The 18927-nt window shown below is 59.4% G+C and overlaps 2 protein-coding genes across 3 annotated transcripts in view; one reads left to right on the forward strand and one right to left on the reverse strand.

The window, feature by feature from the left end:
* Positions 1-1051: 1051 nt before the first annotated feature.
* On the forward strand, positions 1052-12978 carry CAPN12 (calpain 12). The gene is made up of 21 exons (XM_070387770.1): positions 1052-1288; positions 1803-1872; positions 2053-2171; positions 2357-2490; positions 3507-3684; positions 4705-4779; positions 4852-4937; positions 5009-5083; positions 5836-5999; positions 6083-6312; positions 6784-6795; positions 6995-7203; positions 7440-7482; positions 7597-7656; positions 8127-8184; positions 8547-8617; positions 8707-8769; positions 9594-9672; positions 12600-12716; positions 12814-12872; positions 12952-12978. Exons 1-21 carry the CDS (start codon positions 1052-1054, stop codon positions 12976-12978), a joined length of 2166 nt encoding a protein of 721 aa, XP_070243871.1.
* Positions 12979-13390: 412 nt separating this feature from the next.
* The window catches only part of ACTN4 (actinin alpha 4), a 73862-nt gene continuing 68325 nt past the window's right edge, over positions 13391-18927 (reverse strand). Inside the window, exons 17-22 of one of the 2 annotated variants that reach the window (XM_070387769.1) lie at positions 17755-17934; positions 16873-17019; positions 15941-16021; positions 15570-15635; positions 14831-14989; positions 13391-14726 (exon numbers count right to left, since the gene is read on the reverse strand). In XM_070387769.1, the coding sequence (XP_070243870.1) occupies positions 14568-14726; positions 14831-14989; positions 15570-15635; positions 15941-16021; positions 16873-17019; positions 17755-17934 (792 nt within the window). In that variant the 3' untranslated portion in view covers positions 13391-14567. The remainder of the gene's footprint in view (positions 14727-14830; positions 14990-15569; positions 15636-15940; positions 16022-16872; positions 17020-17754; positions 17935-18927) is intronic. The other variant, XM_005910148.3, reaches the window with a different exon arrangement.

Below are 18927 nucleotides of genomic sequence, written 5' to 3' on the forward strand. Positions count from 1 at the left end.
AGCAACCTAATCCGCCCCTATTGTGCTCAATCCCTGTTGCTCTGCTATAAGTGCTTTGTTCCTAATAAACACTTTTATCTTTTTCATTATTCTTGGTCTCTTCACTGAATTCTTTCTTCAAAGAAGACAAGAACCAAAGTCCTTCTTCCAGCCATTCCACCAAGCTCCATCATCCTTTTGGGAAAACACTGCTCCACTGAGCCCTGAGCCACAGATGGGCAGGATGGGGTGTCATGGCCACTGGTGGGCCTGGCTCCCCATCTAGGACAAGTAGGTGCAGAGCAGCCCCTCCACGGTCAACCTGGGGCAACCAAGTTGAGGTCTGCCTTGTAGAGGAGGGGAGAGACAGGAGTCCTGAGGGCTCAAAGTCCCTTTAGGTGACAGGGGGAAAATGGCGAGGGACAGACAGTGGGGCATGCACAAGATAGATAGATACAGAGAGAGAAAGAGAATCAGGAAGAGGTGCAAAGAGAGAAACGGAGGTAGCAGGAGATATAGAGACACAGATACAGATAAATAAAAAATGGAGAAAAGACAAAATGAGCCAAGAAAGATGGACAGAAAGAGACATGGAGGCCAAAATAGAAAAGAGAGTTATGATGGCAGGTAGAGAGAGAAACTGTCAGATGGAGAGACAGAGAGACACAGAGGTAAAGACGTCTCCCTCCCCAAACCTGCCTTCCTCCCTCCCACAGAGGGAGGCACGCAGGGACAAGCTGGCAGAGACACGCCCTCTACACTGACCTCCTTCTAGGCACTCCCACAATGGCATCTGGTCCTTTCTCAGCTCTGCCCACCTTCCAAACCGACTGCTGGCCAAGCCCATTAAGCTGCTACCCTGGCCACACCTGAAGGGCCCACGCCTTGAGGCAGAAACCACTGAAGAGGCGTCCTTGCTCCCTGGAACCCCAAACCCTCAATTAGTATTAATGAGGGAAGGTTCTTCACTGCTTAAAGACCCCCATCTGCATTCAGATAGAGGGGAGGCCCCGCCCCCATGACTCAGGAGGTTAAAGGGCCCAACGCCAGCCTGTGAGCCCACAGTGTCCGGATGGCGTGTGGCAGCAGGAGAGTCACCATCCAGTTGGTTAACGAGGAGACAGGGCCTGAAACCAAGGGCCCAAAGCTCTTTCGGGGCCAGAACTACAAAGCAATCCGAGCAGCCTGCCTGGATGAGGGGATCCTGTTCCAAGACCCCTACTTCCCTGCTGGCCCTGATGCCCTTGGCTACGACCAGCTGGGGCCCCACTCGGAGAAGGCCAAAGGGGTGGAATGGAAGAGGCCCCACGTAATGTGTGGATGGGGTTTGGGCTCCTGGTCTGAGGGAGGAGGGGGCTGAGGACTGGGTTCCTGGTCTGAGGAAGGAGGGAGTTGGGAGCTGGGCCTCTGGTCTGAGGGAAGAGGTTGTGAGCTGGGCCTCTGGTCTGAGGAAGGAGGTTGGGAGCTGGGCCTCTGGTCTGAGGGAGGAGGGAGTTGGGAGCTGGGCTCCTGGTCTGAGGAAGGTTGTGAGCTGGGTTCCTGGTCTGAGGGAGGAGGGGCTGAGGACTGGGCTCCTGGTCTGAGGGAGGAAGTGTCACTCTGGGACCACCTCAGAGCACAGTCAGCCATCCTGTGTCAGGGGAGGCCCAGGGAAGGCCCAGGGAAGCCAAACGCCTGCCCCAGGCTTTACAAGCCTCTCATGGGGCTGGAGGTGCTCATTACTCCAGAGCTGTGAGGGCAGGAGGGGACCCAGGAATCTCACCTCCTGGCTTCTCCTTCCCTCCCCTTCCTGGCTGAGGCCTGGAATCCCTCATCACCCACAGGAGTTTTGCACTGAGCCCCAGTTCATCTGTGAGGACATGAGTAGAACAGACGTGTGTCAGGGGAGACTGGGTGAGACCTCTGAACCCATGTTGAGCCCCCAGATCCCGCAAGTCACAGTGGGACACTGCAGCCGGCCCGCCTCAGCCTCCCTGCCCCACCCCACGCCACCATTCCCCCTCCATCCCCCTCTCAGCCTCTCCCCCTTGTGCCTTCTTTCCCCACTCCCTTAATCCCAGCCTTTCCTCCCAGGTAACTGCTGGTTTCTTGCGGCCGCTGCCTCCCTCACTCTGTACCCCCGACTCCTGTCCCGAGTGGTCCCCCCGGGACAGGGCTTCCAACATGGCTACGCAGGTGTCTTCCACTTCCAGGTAAAGCTCGGTTCCTTTGTTCATGCCTCATTTTCCCCCAGGGTGACATGGATTTCATAGCTCACGCTGTCCCCTTGGGGCTGGAATTCCTGGACTGGTACAGCCGGGTCAGGGGGCAGGGGCTGGGAGCCCAGCAGGGTTGGAGGAGGGAAGTTGAGCCCCGGCCCTGCCCATCCCCCCACCAGCTCTGGCAGTTTGGCCACTGGGTGGACGTCGTGGTGGACGACAGGCTGCCTGTGTGCAAGGGGAAGCTGATGTTCGTGTGCTCTGATCAGCGGAACGAGTTCTGGGCTCCGCTCCTGGAAAAGGCCTATGCTAAGTAAGGACCCTGACGCCCCCAGCAGCAACCTCAAGTCCTAGCCAGCAGCCCTCAGGCCACAGGGGACCCCTGGAGCCCCCTGACTTCTGGGATCCCCAAGACACTTCGCCAAAGATCTCAAACCAAGGACCCTCATGTTACACCATCACCTAATGACTTCCAAATCATGAACACTTCCCTCCATCCATATTTTACACAAAATATTCTTAGATACCCACTAAACACTCGTAATTGGAGAAGGCAATGGCACCCCACTCCAGTATTCTTGCCTGGAAAATCCCATGGACGGAGGAGCCTGGAAGGCTGCAGTCCATGGGGTCGCTGAGGGTTGGACACGACTGAGCGACTTCACTTTCACTTTTCACTTTCATGCATTGGAGAAGGAAATGGCAACCCACTCCAGTGTTCTTGCCTGGAGAATCCCAGGGACGGGGGAGCCTGGTGGGCTGCCGTCTCTGGGGTCGCACAGAGTCAGACACGACTGAAGTGACTTAGCAGCAGCAGCAGCAAACACTCGTAATTCTGAAGGAGCCTGAAATATCATATGTCAGGCCCCGGTGTCACCCTTGAAGAACCTGTAATCTCAGTCTCTCCTGATCCATCGAGAAACCCAAGATACCTCCAAAATATCAGGTGTAATCCCCGGGACCCTCAGGTCTTTGCTTTTCCCCATTCTGCGGCTCTGAAATCCCTGACAAGGCCCACAGGGATCACCCTCAAAGCAGAAATCTCCCACAGACTCAAAATATCAGACACAGCCCCCAGGAAGTCCAGAATTCTGACAGAACTCTATGAGCCCCAAATCATGCAGTCCTGGTGGCCCTAGGAGCCACCGGCCTGATTTTCCAGGGCTTCTAGGATGTGCCTTTTTCAAGAGTCTGCCAATTTCGGGCATAGTCCCCGGGACCTCAGACTGGGACCTCACAGCCTGGGCCCCACCCCACCCCGCACATCCCAGGGGTTGCCCGAGATACTCATCATGACTCAGATGTCTGACCCCAGACCTGCTCCCACAGGCTCCACGGCTCCTATGAGGTGATGCGAGGTGGCCACATGAATGAGGCTTTTGTGGACTTCACAGGGGGCGTAGGTGAGGTGCTTTACCTGAAGAAGGACACTCCAAACCCTCCGGGCCTCTTCTCCATCCTGCGCCATGCCCTGGCCAAGGAGTCCCTCGTGGGGGCCACTGCCCTGGTGAGAGAGTCAGACTCCCATGACGACCGCCCCCACACCAGGATCTGAGCACAGTCATGACTAGAAGGAGGCAGTGTCCTGTGTCCTTCTCCTCTCTGCTTTCACTGTTGGCTTATTCTCTCCCACAAATATAACACGAGCCAGTCAAAAGGACATCTGTTTGCTCTCAGAACAAGTTAAGCTTCAGCCACAGCTGGATCCAGGTGCTTAGTGGATGTTGTGAATGTTTTTTTTTTTTTTTTTTTTTAATTCCTGCTTCTGGGTTAGAGTCACTTGCAAACTTTTCTCTCAAGGGCACAAAAGTGACCCCCACAGAGGCAGGTTCCTCCTACTGCTCAGGTGGTATGTGCTTAGTTGCACGGTCATATCTGACTCTTTGCGACACCCACGGACTGTAGCCTGCCAGGCTCTGTCCATGGAATTTTCCAGCCAAGAATACTGGATCAGGTTGCCAGTTCCTACTCCAGGGGATGACTCAGGGGTCTAACCCGAGTCTCTGGGGTCTCCTGCATTGGCAGGCAGATTCTTTACTACTGCACCACCTGGAAGCCCATACTCAGGTGGGAGGAGGGTGAAAAAAAGTACCTCTTAGAAGTTCCACGAATGTTCTGTGATTGCTTTTCATGGGCTCAGTTTGGGTCATATGTCCATCTGTGACCTGATCCCATACTCATACACTGAGCCAGTCTAACTCATTCATTTGCTTAATCCTCTGCTCAGTTATTGGTTGTCTTGTGCATTTCTCTGCCTCTTTTCCTCTCTGTTCTGTATTTTTCTTTCTGTTTTTGTTCTGTATCTTTCTTTGTTCCCATTTCTCTGTCTCTCTCGTCTATTTTAGTCTCTTGTCTCCATCTGCCTCTCTCTCTCCCTTCTCTTGCCTTCCCTCCCCAACTCCCAGACCCTCTCGGAGTTAGGTGCTCTGGGTGACTCCTGTCTTGGTGACAGGAGGTGGCAGTGCAGAGAGGAGCAGCCACCCTCCTGTCCCCCACTGTGGTTCACTGTCCCCTGTCCTCTGCCCAGAGTGATCGGGGTGAGTACCGGACAGAAGACGGGCTGGTGAAGGGACACGCATATTCAGTCACGGGCACACACAAGGTGAGGAATCCCCAGGGTGGGCTGGCAAGGTGTGTCTGGGCACCAAACTCCCCACTGACGATGCCTCCTTAGGTGTCACTGGGCTTCACCAGGGTGCGGCTGCTGCGGCTGCGGAATCCATGGGGCCGAGTGGAGTGGAATGGGGCCTGGAGCGACAGGTGGGATGGATCTGGGGTGGGTGGGTGGCTCGGCTCCCCCCCGCCCACCCCTTACACCTCAGTCTCTCCAGCTGCCCACGCTGGGATGCACTCCCTACAGAGTGGCGAGATGCCTTGCTGGTGAAAAAGGAGGATGGTGAGTTCTGGTGAGTGGGGCAGGGTCCCAGGTCTGCCTGGGCAAGGGGTGCCAGGCTACTGGGGTCAGGGAGGGGGCAAGCCCCACTTGAAGGGACACGGGAGAAGTTCATGGGGATAAGTCCTAAGTGGCAGAGAAACTGACCATATCCGTGGTAATTTGGGAAGCTGGGTTCTATTTTGGGGAGCTGAAGAATTAGCAGTAATATTAGGGGAATTGGGAAGCATAGTAATCTTCAACAGGTTGAAGAGATATTTAGCACAATTGAGGGAGAGTTGGTGACATCGGGGGCATTTCTTGAAATTGGCAAATTGAGGGGCTGAAGGATGCTTGTTAGTAATAGAGAGTCTGAGGTCTCAATATTTGGGGAGAAATCTAGGGGAGCCGGTGGCGCTAGTGGTAAAGAACCCACCCGCTGATGCAGGAGATAAGAAACCTGGGTTCAATCCCTGGGTCGGGAAGATCCTCTGGTAGAGGGCATGGCAACCCACTCCTGTATTCTTGCTGGAGAATCCCATGAACAAAGGGGTCTGGCAGGCTGCTGTCCACAGGATCACAAAGAGCAGGACACCACTGAAGTGATTTTGCACAGCATGCACTAGGGGAGCTGGAGGGGTCTAATTTGGGGGACTGATGTGTAACTGGCAACATTTAAGGAATTCAGGGGGCTTTGTGATTGAGGGGGTCATGGGATAATTTGGGGGACTAGGGCCCTGGGGAGGTGAGGGCCCGGGCAGGGTCTGACCACCAGCCACCGTCCAGGATGGAGCTGCTGGACTTCTTCCGCCACTTCGACACCATCCAGATCTGCTCGCTGAGCCCCGAGGTGCTAGGCCCCAGCCCGGCTGGAGGCGGCTGGCACATCCACACCTTCCAAGGCCGCTGGGTGCGCGGCTTCAACTCTGGCGGGAGCCAGCCTGGTGCCGGTGAGGCCTGAAGGGGGCCCCAAAGGCAAGGAGGGGTGGGGCTGTGGCAGGCTGGGTAACCCTGTCTCTTTGTCCTTTCCTAGAAACCTTCTGGACTAACCCCCAGTTCCGGCTGACGCTGCTGGAGCCTGATGAAGAGGATGAGGAAGAGGATGGGTCCTTGGGGTGCTGGGGGGCAGCAGGGGCACGGGGCCCCGCACGGGGTGCTCGCACCCCCAAATGCACTGTTCTCCTGTCACTCATCCAGCGCAACCAGCGGCGCCTGAGGGCCCAGGGCCTCAGATACCTGACCGTGGGCTTCCACGTGTTCCAGGTGGGACCCCGGGCTGAGCAGAGGCAGTGGGGGGCGAGGGGAAGACACAGAGGCATGGAGGTACAGGAGGCCAAGGCGGGATCCGAGGGGGTGGAGAGGGGCTGGGGAGGCCGAAGGGGTAGTGGATGGGGGCCAAGGGTCAGGGTCAGGAGACAGTTGAGGACGTCAGAGATTCAAGGAGAGGCTGAAGGGCTAGGGAGTGCGCAGAGAGAGACTGAGGGGCAGAGGGCAGAGGGAAAGGAGTCAGAGAAAGGGCTGGAGAAAAGGCTGAGGAGTTGGGAGTGGACCCAGGAGCAGAGAAGGCACTTGAGGGCACAGACGGGAGGGGGTGGGCAGGAGGGGCTAGGTCAGGAACTAAGGGGCAGGGCCTTTAGAAGGGGTGGGGTGGGAAGAAAAGAGGCAGGGATGTGGAGGCAGCAGGGAAGGGCTCCGCCCCTTGGCCCTGACTCCCCTGGCTCTTCCTTCTTGCAGATCCCAGAGGAGGTGGGTATCAGAAAGGACCCCCAGATTCCATCCATCCCTGAACCAGCCCCAGCGGCTCCTACAACCTGGGGGCCTGAGGCGCACTTGGGGTGATCGGTGACCAGTGGGTTTGTCCAGGGCGGTGTGGAGGGTGCAGTGGGTCGGAGGTCGGATGGGGTGAACTTGGACGGTGGTGGTCACGCTGCCTTATCCCCCCCAGCTACTGGGCCTGTGGGACTCCCCGAGGAGTCGCGCGCATTTGTCCGGCCTGCTGCGCGCCGACCGCTCACCATTCTGCGCCCGCCGCGACGTGAGCCGCCGCTGCCGCCTGCGCCCGGGCCACTACCTGGTGGTGCCCAGCGCCGCCCGTGCCGGCGATGAGGCCGACTTTACGCTGCGCGTGTTCTCTGAGCGCCGCCACACTGCCGTGTGAGCTGGACACCCAGCCCCGCCCCCGGGATCCCCAGCCGCGCCCCCGGGATCCCTAGCCCCGCCCCCGGGATCCCCAGCCCCGCCCCCCGGGATCCCCAGCCCAGCCTGCGTCAGCCCCGGCCCCCAGGATCCCACCTAAACCCCACCTGAGTCTCAGCTGAGACCCCGAGTGCTCCATATCCTCAGCCGCGGGGTGAGAGCCCCCTCCCCCATCTCCCGTCTGTAATTTGCAGGGAGGTAGATGACGTGATCAGCGCCGACCTGCACGCCCTTATGGTGAGGCGCGGCTCTGGGAAAGGGGCGCTATGGTGTGTGTATGTGGGCGGGAGAGGCGGGGGAAGGGGACGGCGTGGAACTTCTTGGCCAGAAGTAAACTACCCAACCCCACAGGTCCCCTACATTCCCCTGGAGCTGGAGTTGCAGCAGCTTTTTCAGGAGCTGGCAGGAGAGGTGAGGAGGTGGGGCAGGGCTAAGTGGATTCCCTCCTCTTCCCTCCCTCGTCATATAACATCTCATTTTACTTTAGTTTCCCAGTCTCTCTGTGCTTAAATATCATGAACTTCTTTTGCCAAAACCCTCACAGCTCTTCCCTGCCACAGGGCCTTTGCTCCATCTGTATCCTGGACTGCTTTCTCTCCCTTCACAACCCCTGCCAGGCAGAGGCCTTTTCTTTCCCCAGGCTGGCCAGCCACTTGCCCTGTGAGAGTTCCAGCAGCCCAGGGCTTCCCCACTGCAACCCTGACCTCTCTGTGGACACGTCTCTCTCCCTCCATGGACCAGGAGCTCTGCCAGGCCCGGGGCTCTCTCAGGCTCTGCCATGTCCCAGCACCTCCCGGCATGCTGTCTGGGCCCCCCTGCCCTGGGCTATTTGTTGAATGACTACCTGAGTGCAGCCTCACAACCATCTCTGTCCTCGCCAGGAGGAAGAACTTGGCGCCCCTCAGCTCCAGATCTTGTTAAGCATCGCCCTGGAGCCTGGTGAGTTGGGGACCAAGAGTGGATCCCCAGAACCCCCATGTGTGTCCAGCCACGATGCTGCTGGGAGAAAGGCCACGGGAACCCTGGCTTCAGCTTGCCAGCACCTCCCCTGTGGCCAGAACTGTGGATCCTGTGATGGGACCTGTGGCCAAGGCCATGGCCACTCATAAGCCTCCGTTCCTCTAAGGGAGAAGCAGGGAGTGTCGCTGCCCTAAGCACTGACTCAGACCGCCTTGCCTGGGTTCAAATCCCAGCTCTGCTAGTTTCCATCAGTTGCAGGACTTTCAGAGATAACAATAATCCTGAGCACTTACCATGATGACCAGGATGTGGGAAGTGCTATCTTTTTGTTTTCCCTGTAGCCAGGGCTCATGCCCAGACCCCCAGAGAAATCGGGCTCAGGACCTGTGAGCAGCTGCTGCAATGTTTTGGGGTATACGATGGGGGCAGTGCCCAGGGAGGGGGAATGGCCTCGGCTCCCCTTCTGGAGACACTGACCCTAACCAGATGCTCCCTCCCCAGCATGGGGGAAGCCTGGACTTGTACCACTTCCAGCAGCTCTGGGGCCACCTCCTGGAGTGGCAGGTAAGGTGGGGCACTGGGCAGGGCACCTCCTCCTGGAGGGCCAGGAACCTTTACTAATAGACCTAGGTGCGCTGTGGGCTAGCGGGATCCCAGGGGAGAAGGGGGAACCGGCCAGCACCACACCAACCTCCAGGATGCCCCTGCCCCTACCACCCTAGTTGCCCCTTTGCATGTGTGTGCCAAGTCGCTTCAGTCGTGTCTGAGTCTTTGTGACCCTATGGACAATAGCCCGCCAGGCTCCTGTGTCCATGGGATTCTCCAGGCAAGAATACTGGAGTGGGTTGCCATGCCCTCCTCCAGGGGATCTTCCCGACCCAGGGATCGAACCGCGTCTGTCTCCTGCATTGGCAGGCAGGTTCCTTACCACTAGCGCCACTTTGTCCCTTTAGGGGGCACTAAAATAGCTCAAGGGTCAAGAGCAAACTCTGATCCTGGGCTGGAACCCCAGCTCCCAGCTCAGCCCCTTGCTGGCTGTGTGACCTGAGCGGGCCTTTGCTGGTGTATGGCTGGGAGGCTGTCATTCCTGCTGCTCTGGACCTCTGTGAGGAGAAAACGGTCGCAGGCCTTCACACACACAAGTGACAAGCTACTGTTCACGAGCCCTTTGTGGATAGAGTCTCACCTTGTCCCCACAACCCCTCTATTACCGCTGGTACTGGTATTCCCACGTTACAGAGTGGGCAACAGAGACCCAAAGTGGTTCAGCTGCTGGCATGGAAAAGCCAGGAAGAAAGGGAGGCGGGTGGGAACTCAGGCCCGCTTTCAGCCTTCTTGTGGGTGCTCTGGGACCTGGGGATGGGACTGACCCAGACCTCCCTGCCCAGGCCACATTCGATAAGTTCGACGAGGACGCCTCTGGAACCATGAACTCCTATGAGCTGAGGCTGGCGCTGAATGCGGCGGGTATGGACAGAGGTCCTGGGGGCTCCTGGGGATGGATCTGCTCCCCTACCTCCCCCACACCCCTCCCCCGCACCCACAAAGCCCACACCTTAGTTTGTGTAGGAACTGGGTGACCCTAAAAGAGGTCCGAAGGGGGGGACTCCTCTGTGTGGGGGGAGGAGGGCGCTGTGGGAGTGGGGCCTTCCCCGAGAGGAAGGGGAGGCCTTGGGAACTGGTGTCTGAGAGTCCCCAGCCCACAAGGCCTCAGAGTAGAATGTCCTGGACTCCTTGGGTGGCCCTGGGCTCTTGAGTCCACCTCCTGGAGCCTCTGTTTTCCTCTCTGCAAAATGGCTCATACAGAGGGTGGCAGGAAGGAGCCTGTGGAATGGCGCCCACAGGGCTTAATGCTGGGAACTAAGCTTCTGTTCACTCAGGCCAGGTCACCTAAATGAAGGCTCTCACTGGAGCCTTCCCGAGTTCTTGCAGGAGACATAGAACAATCCCCTTCTATTTGCGTGGGAGCACAAATCCCTAGCCACGGCACAGAGTCAGAGACCCACACTTTTCCAGGGCCACACAGTTAGAAAAGGTGTGCGAGTGCAATTTGCCCTCCATCTCACCTTGCATGGAAGGAGTGGAGGCTGGGGTCAGACACAGAACTGCCAGACCTCACCCCCCACCCCAGGGCTCATCGGCCATAGCAAAAGGAAGGATGCAACATGGAGGGATGGGAGGCTGGGGGGATGTGACCCAGAGTCTGAGAGGCAGAAGGGCGGGGTCAAACGTCCAGGGAGATACAAGAAAAGAAAGGAACTCAAGAGCCGACTCATTAGAAAAGACCCTGATGCTGGAAAAGATTGAGGGCAGGAGGAGAAGGGGACGACAGAAGATGAGATGGTTGGATGGTATCACTGACTCGATGGACATGAGTTTGAGCAAGCTCCAGGAGATGGTGAAGGACAGGAAAGCCTGGCGTGCTGCAGTCCATGGGGTCGCAGTCAGTCAGACGTGACTGAGCAACTGAACAAGAAGACAGAAGGGGAGATGGAGTCAGAGAAGATGGGGAGATGTGAGCCTGAGAAAGAGCCCCAGGTAGACAGGAGGGGAAGATGGAAGGCTGTGCTATTCATTCAGTATCCCTCGGTAGGGGGTTGGTGTCAGTCTAGGCAGAAAACAGTGCTCTCATAAGGCTGACATTCTGGTGGTGCAGATACACCAAGCAGAATGTCCGCTGGTGAGGAGTTCTGTGGTGGAAAAGGAAGCAGGCCAGGGTGCTGGGACATGCAGCGAGCGGGGTGTGGGTTGAGACAGGGCGGGCAGGGAAGGCCTCGCTGAAGTGATGGTTGAGCAGAGATCCGAAGGACGGGGAGTGAGCCTCGGGGACGCTGAGGAAGAGCCGTCCAGACAGAGGGAAAGGCAGTGAAAAGGCGCTATGGAGGCCAGTGTGAAGACAGAGGAGTGAACGACTGGGCTCAATGATGGAGAGGAGGACTGAGGAGGGGTTGGGGGGGATGGTATGGCTGGGGCCAAGTAGGGAGGAAGAGGTGGTCAGAGAGGAGATTGGTGGGGGAAGACAGGAGAGCCTCGGGAGGACAGCTCTTTAGTACTTATCAGCCGGAGGAGGGAGAGACAAGTCCAGGATCAGGGTGTGTGTGAGGCTGGAGCTGGCAGGCAAGCGGAAGGCTGCGTGTAGTGGAGGGAATGCCAGGGAGTGGCCAGCAGGAAGCCATGGCAGGAAGACCCTGGCAGCTCTGCGCTGGGGGGCCTGGCAGAACCTGCTCTGACCTTATCCTGTCCACTGCTCCAGGAACACTCCCGAATCCCGCCCTGCTCCAGGCCCTGTGCTGGCTGATGCTGGGGATTCTGTGGTGACCAGGCACCTTTTCCAGACCTCTCCCCTGCTTATTCCCAGAGCCACTAATGCCAGTGACAGTCACTAATGCCAGTGACAGCTGGGAAGGGGTATGGTCAGGGCAGGGACGTGGAGGCGCAGGGAGCTGTGGGAGCCCAGACGGGGAGCTTGATGCTGCTTGTGGGGGTGGGGCTGAATATCTGAGAGGACTTCCTGGAGGAGGTGTGTACCAGAGTAGGACATGGTGTTCTGGGCGGAGGGACCATCAAGTGGTGAAGGCAGCAAAACAAAGCCCTAGGTCAAGTGGGCGTGGGTGGGTGAGGGGAGCAGGAGATTAGGCATAGCCTGTGTGGGCCACCAGGTGCCTCGGGACAATGAGGGCCCTGGGGAGGGGTAACCAGGAGGTCATGGTCACTAGGGCCCAGCAACCTTAGTAAGGGGGTTCACAAGTACCAGCTTTTAAAGGCCTCTCTTGAAATTCCTTGTCAAAGAAGCCTTAAATACACACACACACACACACACACATATATATTTTTGCTTTATTTTTGGCCATGCCTCATGGCATGCGGGATCCTAGGTCCCTGACCAGGGACCGGAGATTGAACCCATGCCCCGTGCAGTGGGAGAGCAGGAGTCTTAACCACTGGCCCACCAGGGTAGAACCCCAGAGATATTTCTAAACTCCAGAAATGGCACCTGATGTGGAGTGTCAAGATATTGACTCCATATGGGACTGGCAAAAATGCTTTGCTGCACGGAGGTATTCTCCAGTGTCTATTAGCAGAAATTCTCAGAGTTTAAAGGGATAACGACACTGACATAGTTAACAATGTGCTGGCGGATACTGTCCTAAGCTCTCGACATCTAACACCTTCACACGCTCATGGGGTCAGGGCTGACCTAGTTCCCATGACAGGCCCAGAGAAATGAAGGGAGTTGCCCCAGAGCCTCAAAGCTGGGATGAGGCAGAACCGGGACTGCAGAGATGGGACCAGGCCCCCTGAAGTGTGCCTGCATTCCCTGGGTAGTCAGAGGGGGTGGTGCGACCCGGAGTGGGCTCAGGGGGCAGCTGGGCCTCAGAGGTGGCCTCCCCCAGGCTTCCACCTGAACAACCAGCTGACCCAGGCTCTCACGAGCCGATACCGTGACAGCCGCCTGCGTGTGGACTTTGAGCGCTTCGTGTCCTGCATGGCCCAGCTCATCTGCGTCTTCCGTGAGTGCCCTCCCCGGCGCCGATGGGGCAAAAGGAGGTGGTCTCCGCGGCTGCGGGACCAGGGAGGTGGGCCCTCACCTCACCCCTCTCTGCACAGGCCACTGCAGCCAGCACCTGGATGGGGGCGAGGGGGTCGTCTGCCTGACCCACAGACAGGTGAGCCTGGAATGCAGGGCGTGGGTGGGGGAGTGCCGGGAGCCCCCTAGCCTCATCTCTGCTGTCTCCTCTCGCCCAGTGGATGCAGGTGGCCACCTTCTCCTAGATCTCAGCCCCTGGAGCCCTGCCTCTCCCCCATCCCAGCCTGGACCGCGGGGAGGGAACAGCTGCTCTGACAGTGGGCAAGCGCGGCCTTGGGCGCCAGCCTGCCTGGAGCGGATTTCAGGCCCCACCCCTCACTGGCTGGGTGACACTGGGCAAGTCCCTGCACCTCTGTTTTGTCCTCGGGCAGGGTCATGGCGCCTGCCCTGTGCGGGCTGCATGAGTCTGCCCACATTACACGCTGAGAACAGTGGCTGGCCCAGAGTGGGTCCCCAGAGGCACCCCTATGCTCACACACTCACGGGAACAAGGACTAGGGCACGCCCAAGCCCCCACTTCGCTCTGGGAAGGGGTGCTCCGTCATCACTCTCCAAAGAAGTGGAGAACAGGGATAGAAAAACAGGACGCTGTAGGAATCCTTCTTAAAAATATTACATGTTTTATTATCTTGTTCCCAGAAGGGAGGTTTATCCAGAAACCGGGGGAAAAAAAAAAAATCAAGAATAAACTCAAAAAAATAAGGCGGAGGGTGGTGGTTAGGGAAGGGAGAGCAAAACCATCCACTAACAGGCAGCTAGGGCAGCAGCCCACCCTCCACCTCAGGAGCGTCCCCAGAGACCCATGCCCGACGGCAGACATCAGAGAGAATCGGGGAGGGGCTGGGGGAGGGGAGCCAATCAGCTATGTCTTCATTATGAGAGCAAGAGGCGGCGAAGATATGTTGCTAGGTGAATATATATTTATATAATAAATCCGTAAGTTAATAAAGTAAATAGGAATTTTCTGAAAGGTTTTTTTTTTAATAGCTTTTGTTTTTTTGTAAATTTGTGTGTGTGTGTGTGTGTCGGGAAGGGGGGTGGTTTGGGGAAGGGGGGTGGTCCTTAGAAAATCTGAAGAGATACACAGGTCCAGACAAAGCAAAGAGGGGGGTGTCTGGGGGTGAGGGCCGGAGGCTGCTCTGCCTGGCCCCACTCCTATCGCAGAAGAGGAGGAGACTGAGCTGAAGCCCCTCACGTCCTGGCAACACCAAGTTGGAGGGGAGGGGAGACGGAGCAGGCAGGTCCTCTTTCCTGCCGGGCGGCCCGGGCACCCTCTGCGGGGCCCATCGCAGGCTCGGCGGTTCCTGGACAAGGCACGTCGGGCTTTGGCCTGGATGTGGGAGGCCGTGAAGGGACCTCGGGGGAGAAGGGGTGGGGGTGCCGTTTCTAGGGCTTGGAGGGGGCCTGTTTTGCTGTGAGGATCCACTGTTCCCTCCACAAAGTTAGAAAAAAAAAAAAAACCCCAAACGAAACAATACATCATATATATTTACCAGACCAGAAGCGCTGACCCCGGTAAGCCTCCCGGCCCCCATCCAGGGGGAGGGAGAGCCTTGCGGCCGACCACAGAGAGAGAGGAGAGAGCCTGCCCCAGCCCCTCCCTGCCCACCCGCCCCCCCAGCAAGACCGACAGAGAGTGCTTTGCATAGATACAGAGTCAGAGGAGCGGGCCGGGGGCCCTCGTGGTGGGGAGGTGGGATGGAAGGGCTCCCCCAGCCCCTCCGGGAGGCTGTGAGGAGGGGGGCGTTTGGTCGGGGGTTCTCCGAGCGGGGCCTCACAGGTCGCTCTCTCCGTACAGGGCTGTGGAGAAGGACTTATAGTCGAGGGCGCCGGGCACGGCGTCAGGGCCCTGGTAGGGCGCCATGCGGGCGATGCAGTACTCGGCCTGGTCGGGCGGCAGCTCTCTCCGCAGCTCCTCAGCTGTGATGAAGTTCTGGGGGGCAGCAGGGCAGGAATCTGGGTCACCCCCACCCGCCCCTGGCATGTATGCTGGCCCACCCGGCCCCCGAGTGCCTGCCTGCTGGGTGTCTGGCTCACCTTGTCCCCAGCCAGGACCTTGAAGGAGGCGATGACCTGGTCGGCCGTGTCTGTGTCGGTGGTCTCCCTCGACATGAAGTCGATGAAGGCTTGGAAGGTCACGAGGCCGCTGTGGTTGGGGTCCACTACGCTCATGATGCGGTTGAACTCGGCATCGCCCTGCGAGGGGGGGTGGGCGGGGGACAGGTGGCTCTTGAGTAGCGCAGGGCAGGCCGGGCCTGGCCCAGTGGCTAGAACGTGGGGCCGGGAGAGCAGGGCCTAGCCCCAGCACACGGGACCGGTGCCATCAGCAGGCCTCTGAGGGTCCCGGCTCCCCCAGGGCCCGCCGCCCCATGCGCCCTTCGCTCCGCCCCTCCCATGATCCTGGGAAGTGGGGAGTTGGGGTGAGGATCAAACAGGCCTACTGCTCCTCAGCCCTGGCTCACAAGTTAGCTCTGGAGGGCGAGGAAGAAAAGAGAGAAAGAGAGAGAAAGAGAAGCGGGGAGCGTGGGAGGCCTGGCCTCCTCTCTCCGGAGATTTCCAGGGCAGGAGGTGGGAGGCTCTGGGGGGCAGGGGCGTCGTCGGAGGGACCCCACCCAGCAGAGGCAGCGGAGGAGGAGGAGGAGGGAAGCCAGGCTGCGCTGCTCTGGTGGAGGAGGGTCCCCGAGGACACGGAGACTCTGGAGGCGGTGAGGAGGGTGAGAGGGGGGCAGGGGTGGGGCGGGAAGGCCGAGCAGCAGGGCAGGCAGAGGCGGCATACCAGGCTGTATCCTGTGGAGATAAGCAGAGCCCTGAAGTCATCGGAGTCCATGCTGCCTGTCTGCTTCTGCTCCAGGACCCAGGGACAGCAGAGGAGGCCAGGCCCAGAGTAGGCAAGAGGGGCCGCCCCGTGCGCACAGCGGGGAGACAGGACAGTGGCGGGAGCAGGGTAGACAGAGGCGGCCCCGAGAGACCAGGTAAGGGGGCAGGCGTCCGGAGAGACACAGGGCAGGGAGGAGGAGGCAAGAGAGCCGGTGAGATGGTACACGATGGCGAGGGGTGGGGTGGCCGAGGGAAGGGAGACAGAGAGAAGGAGAGAGAGAGAGAAGAGCAGTTAATGCCACGGTCCGCTGGGGCCCCGGGGGCGCGTACCTGCCGGTCGTTCTCCACGTCGTAGCCCAGGCTGATGAGGCAGGCCTTGAACTCCTCCGGCCCCAGCGCCCCGCCGTGGTCCTGCCGGCGGCATCCGGAGGCAGGTGTGCACGAGGGGTGGGCGGTGTGGAGACCAGGCCGGCAGAGGCGGGGCCGGGGGCCGGGGTCACATGCAGAGGGCAGGGGAGGGGGACACACGGGGGGAAGGGAAACACAGAGTTAGAGGTGACGAGGACACAGTGATGGCCGGGGTGGGGGCCTGGAGGGTGGTCAGAGGCCTCACCCCGCCTCCTCTGGGCCAGGGCAGGGGCGGGGGCTGAGAGGTGCAGGACTCAAGACCCAGGACTCCTGGGAGGGAACGGGGGAGCTGTCCTGGCCTCCAGGATCTGGGGTGGGAGAGAGGGGACTGCCCCTCCTGTGTGGAATGCAGGGCCCTGCTAACCCCTGGAGTACATCCTTCCCACGGAGGGCAGGCGGACGACACCTCAGGTCCGGCAGGGAGGGCCTGGGGCGAACTGGCGTTCGGGGCCCCTCTAACGGGGCTACCAGACCACGTCTGACTTTTAAGAACAGTGAGTGTGTGTGTCTTGGATCCCTGGGGGTGCTGGCACTTGTCTGTGTGTCTGTCTGTCTTGGATCCCCGGGGGTGCTGGCACCTGTCTGGATGTCTGTCTGTCTTGGATCCCCAGGGTGCTGGCACTTGTCCGTTCAGGGTTGCCCTGGCAGGTGGGTGAGGAGACACAGCCCCAGGGACAGAGCCAGGGGTTCCCCTTTCTTCTCCTGAGGGAAGCTGGGTCCCTGTCAACCCGTGAGTGGCCTCTGATACTCAGGGACCGTGATGTGAACAGACAGACAGATGTAAAGACGGAGGGGGCGGGGTGGGAGGTGACAGCGGGGAGGGAGGGAAGACGGGGGCTGAGGGAGCCGCTCACCTTGTCGAAGTGGTTGAAGGACGCCCGGAACTCCTGCATCTGCTCCTGGCTGATGCCCTTGGCGTCACGGGTGAGGATCTGGTTCTCGACCTCGTTGATGGTGCGGGCGATGGTGGTGAGCAGCTGCTCCCAGCCCACCCGGATGTGCTGGGGAGGAACCAGGGCGTGAGTGCGGGCTGGGCCAGTGGTACCACAGTAGCTGCAGCTCAGGGGGGTCAGACTTGGGTTTCTCCTAACCCTCTCCCAGTGCCAACCCAGCCCCACGCACTCCCGTGCACACAGGGACACAGCCACACGCCTGCCTCTGCCCAACCACCAGGGCCCTGGTTCACGTCCCACTGTGCACGTCCCAGTCACGAGGCAGCAGAGGACTGGGGCCTGACACCCATGCCAGGATCCTCGTGGGAACTCTGCAGAGATGTTCCAGGCAACGCTTATCTAGCTTTCTGGGGAAACTCCTCTCCATTCCTTTTATTTAGTGGCACCCTCGGATTTGCATGATCTCAGGGCTTATCACTGGGGATCATTTCAAGCTGCCAGTCTGACAGCAACCAGCCCTATGCTGGGACTTCTGCACACACTGGCTGGACCCACGCCCTCAAGCAAGGACCAAAGGATCAAATGGCTGAGGCCGTATTAGGGGGCAGGTGCCGCTGCCCTCCCGGCTCTCCAGGAGCTTGTCCTGAAATGTGTGTTATCGTGGTGATGGGAGAGTACTGGTAAGGAAGTCAACCTTTCAAAAAATATGAACATGGGATCCAGTCTCTGCGGTCAGAGTGAAAGAGGAGAGAGAGGAAGCGGGAGCCGGCTTTTCTACAGGGCAAAAACCACTCGGAAGAAGGCGGCAGCCTGGCTCGGGCTGGCAGGGCGAGCAGGGCGCACCTCCATGGTATAGTTGGTGTGCTTGTTGTCGAAGATGAGGGCCTCCTGGATGAGCTGGTGCTGCTGCTCGAGCAGGTCCAGGTTGGGCTTGTAGTCCACAATGCTGCGCTCATACTGCTTCAGGTGGCTCAGCTGGTCCTCCAGCGTCCCATTCATCTCGATAGAGATGCGCCCGATCTCCTGCACAGAGGACGGCGGCGCTGGGCTGGGGCTGGCGGGCCCTCGGCCACCACCAGCCACCGGGAGGCGGCCTGTCGCTGGCCACCGCACCGCGGACTGGTGGTGGTGGTGGTGGCAGCGGAGAGGCCGCCTCCAGCCTGGGGGTCCTCTCCCAGAAGGCCTGCCGCTCACCGACTGTCCCCCCAGCCCCGCCCTCCAGCGCAGCAGCAGTGATCAGTTTCTGCCCCAGCACTTCACAGGTCCACCCCCACAGCTCCCTCCCTATGAAGCCCAAGCCTGGGACAAGCCCTTTCTGCAGAGCTGGAAACTGAGGCCAGGAAAGGGCAGCTTATCACAGTACAAGGCAGAGCCGGGCTGGGAACCCAGGCCTGGCCCGCTTCAGAACCCGGGCTCCTGAGCGCCCCCACGCCTCGCCCCGCCACGGCGGCTGGTACTATGCCCTGGGCTGCCTGCCCAGACCTCTCGGACTGGTCGTGAGTTTCAGTGACGCCACTTGGTCAGCAGTAGCCCAAAGGGCATTGAGGGGCATGGTTACAAGCGTCCCCGCGGCTGAATCACCAGGGCGCAATGCGTGTGCTCATGAGGGTCTGAGCTCGGACCACCTTGGTCACAGCGACACCGCGGTGCTCACGATGGGGCTGGCGCAGGGCGGTGCCCAACTGTTCGCTGAGGAAATGAAGTAACAGTCCCCGTCCCCTTTCAGGGATGACAACACTGAGGAACAGAGGTTACGTGTGCCTGACTCCAGAGCAGCAGCTGAGGGCAGAGTCGACTTGAGACCGCCTCTCCTGACCCCTAGCACAGTCTTGCGCTGGACGGCACTGCCATTTCCATCGATATAACCTTCCCGATCCCACGAGGCCCCCAAGTCCACTGGCCTCACAGAGCACTGCGGACCTCCTGCCAGGGGTGGGCAGCCTCCCATTCAGCGGGGGCTCTTGCTCAATTTTGCCAAGAGATTCTTGGGGTGTGGCGGGGGGGCGGGCGGGGTGG

Source organism: Bos mutus, chromosome 18 (assembly GCF_027580195.1).
Source record: "Bos mutus isolate GX-2022 chromosome 18, NWIPB_WYAK_1.1, whole genome shotgun sequence".
Classification (NCBI taxonomy): Eukaryota; Metazoa; Chordata; class Mammalia; order Artiodactyla; family Bovidae; genus Bos; species Bos mutus.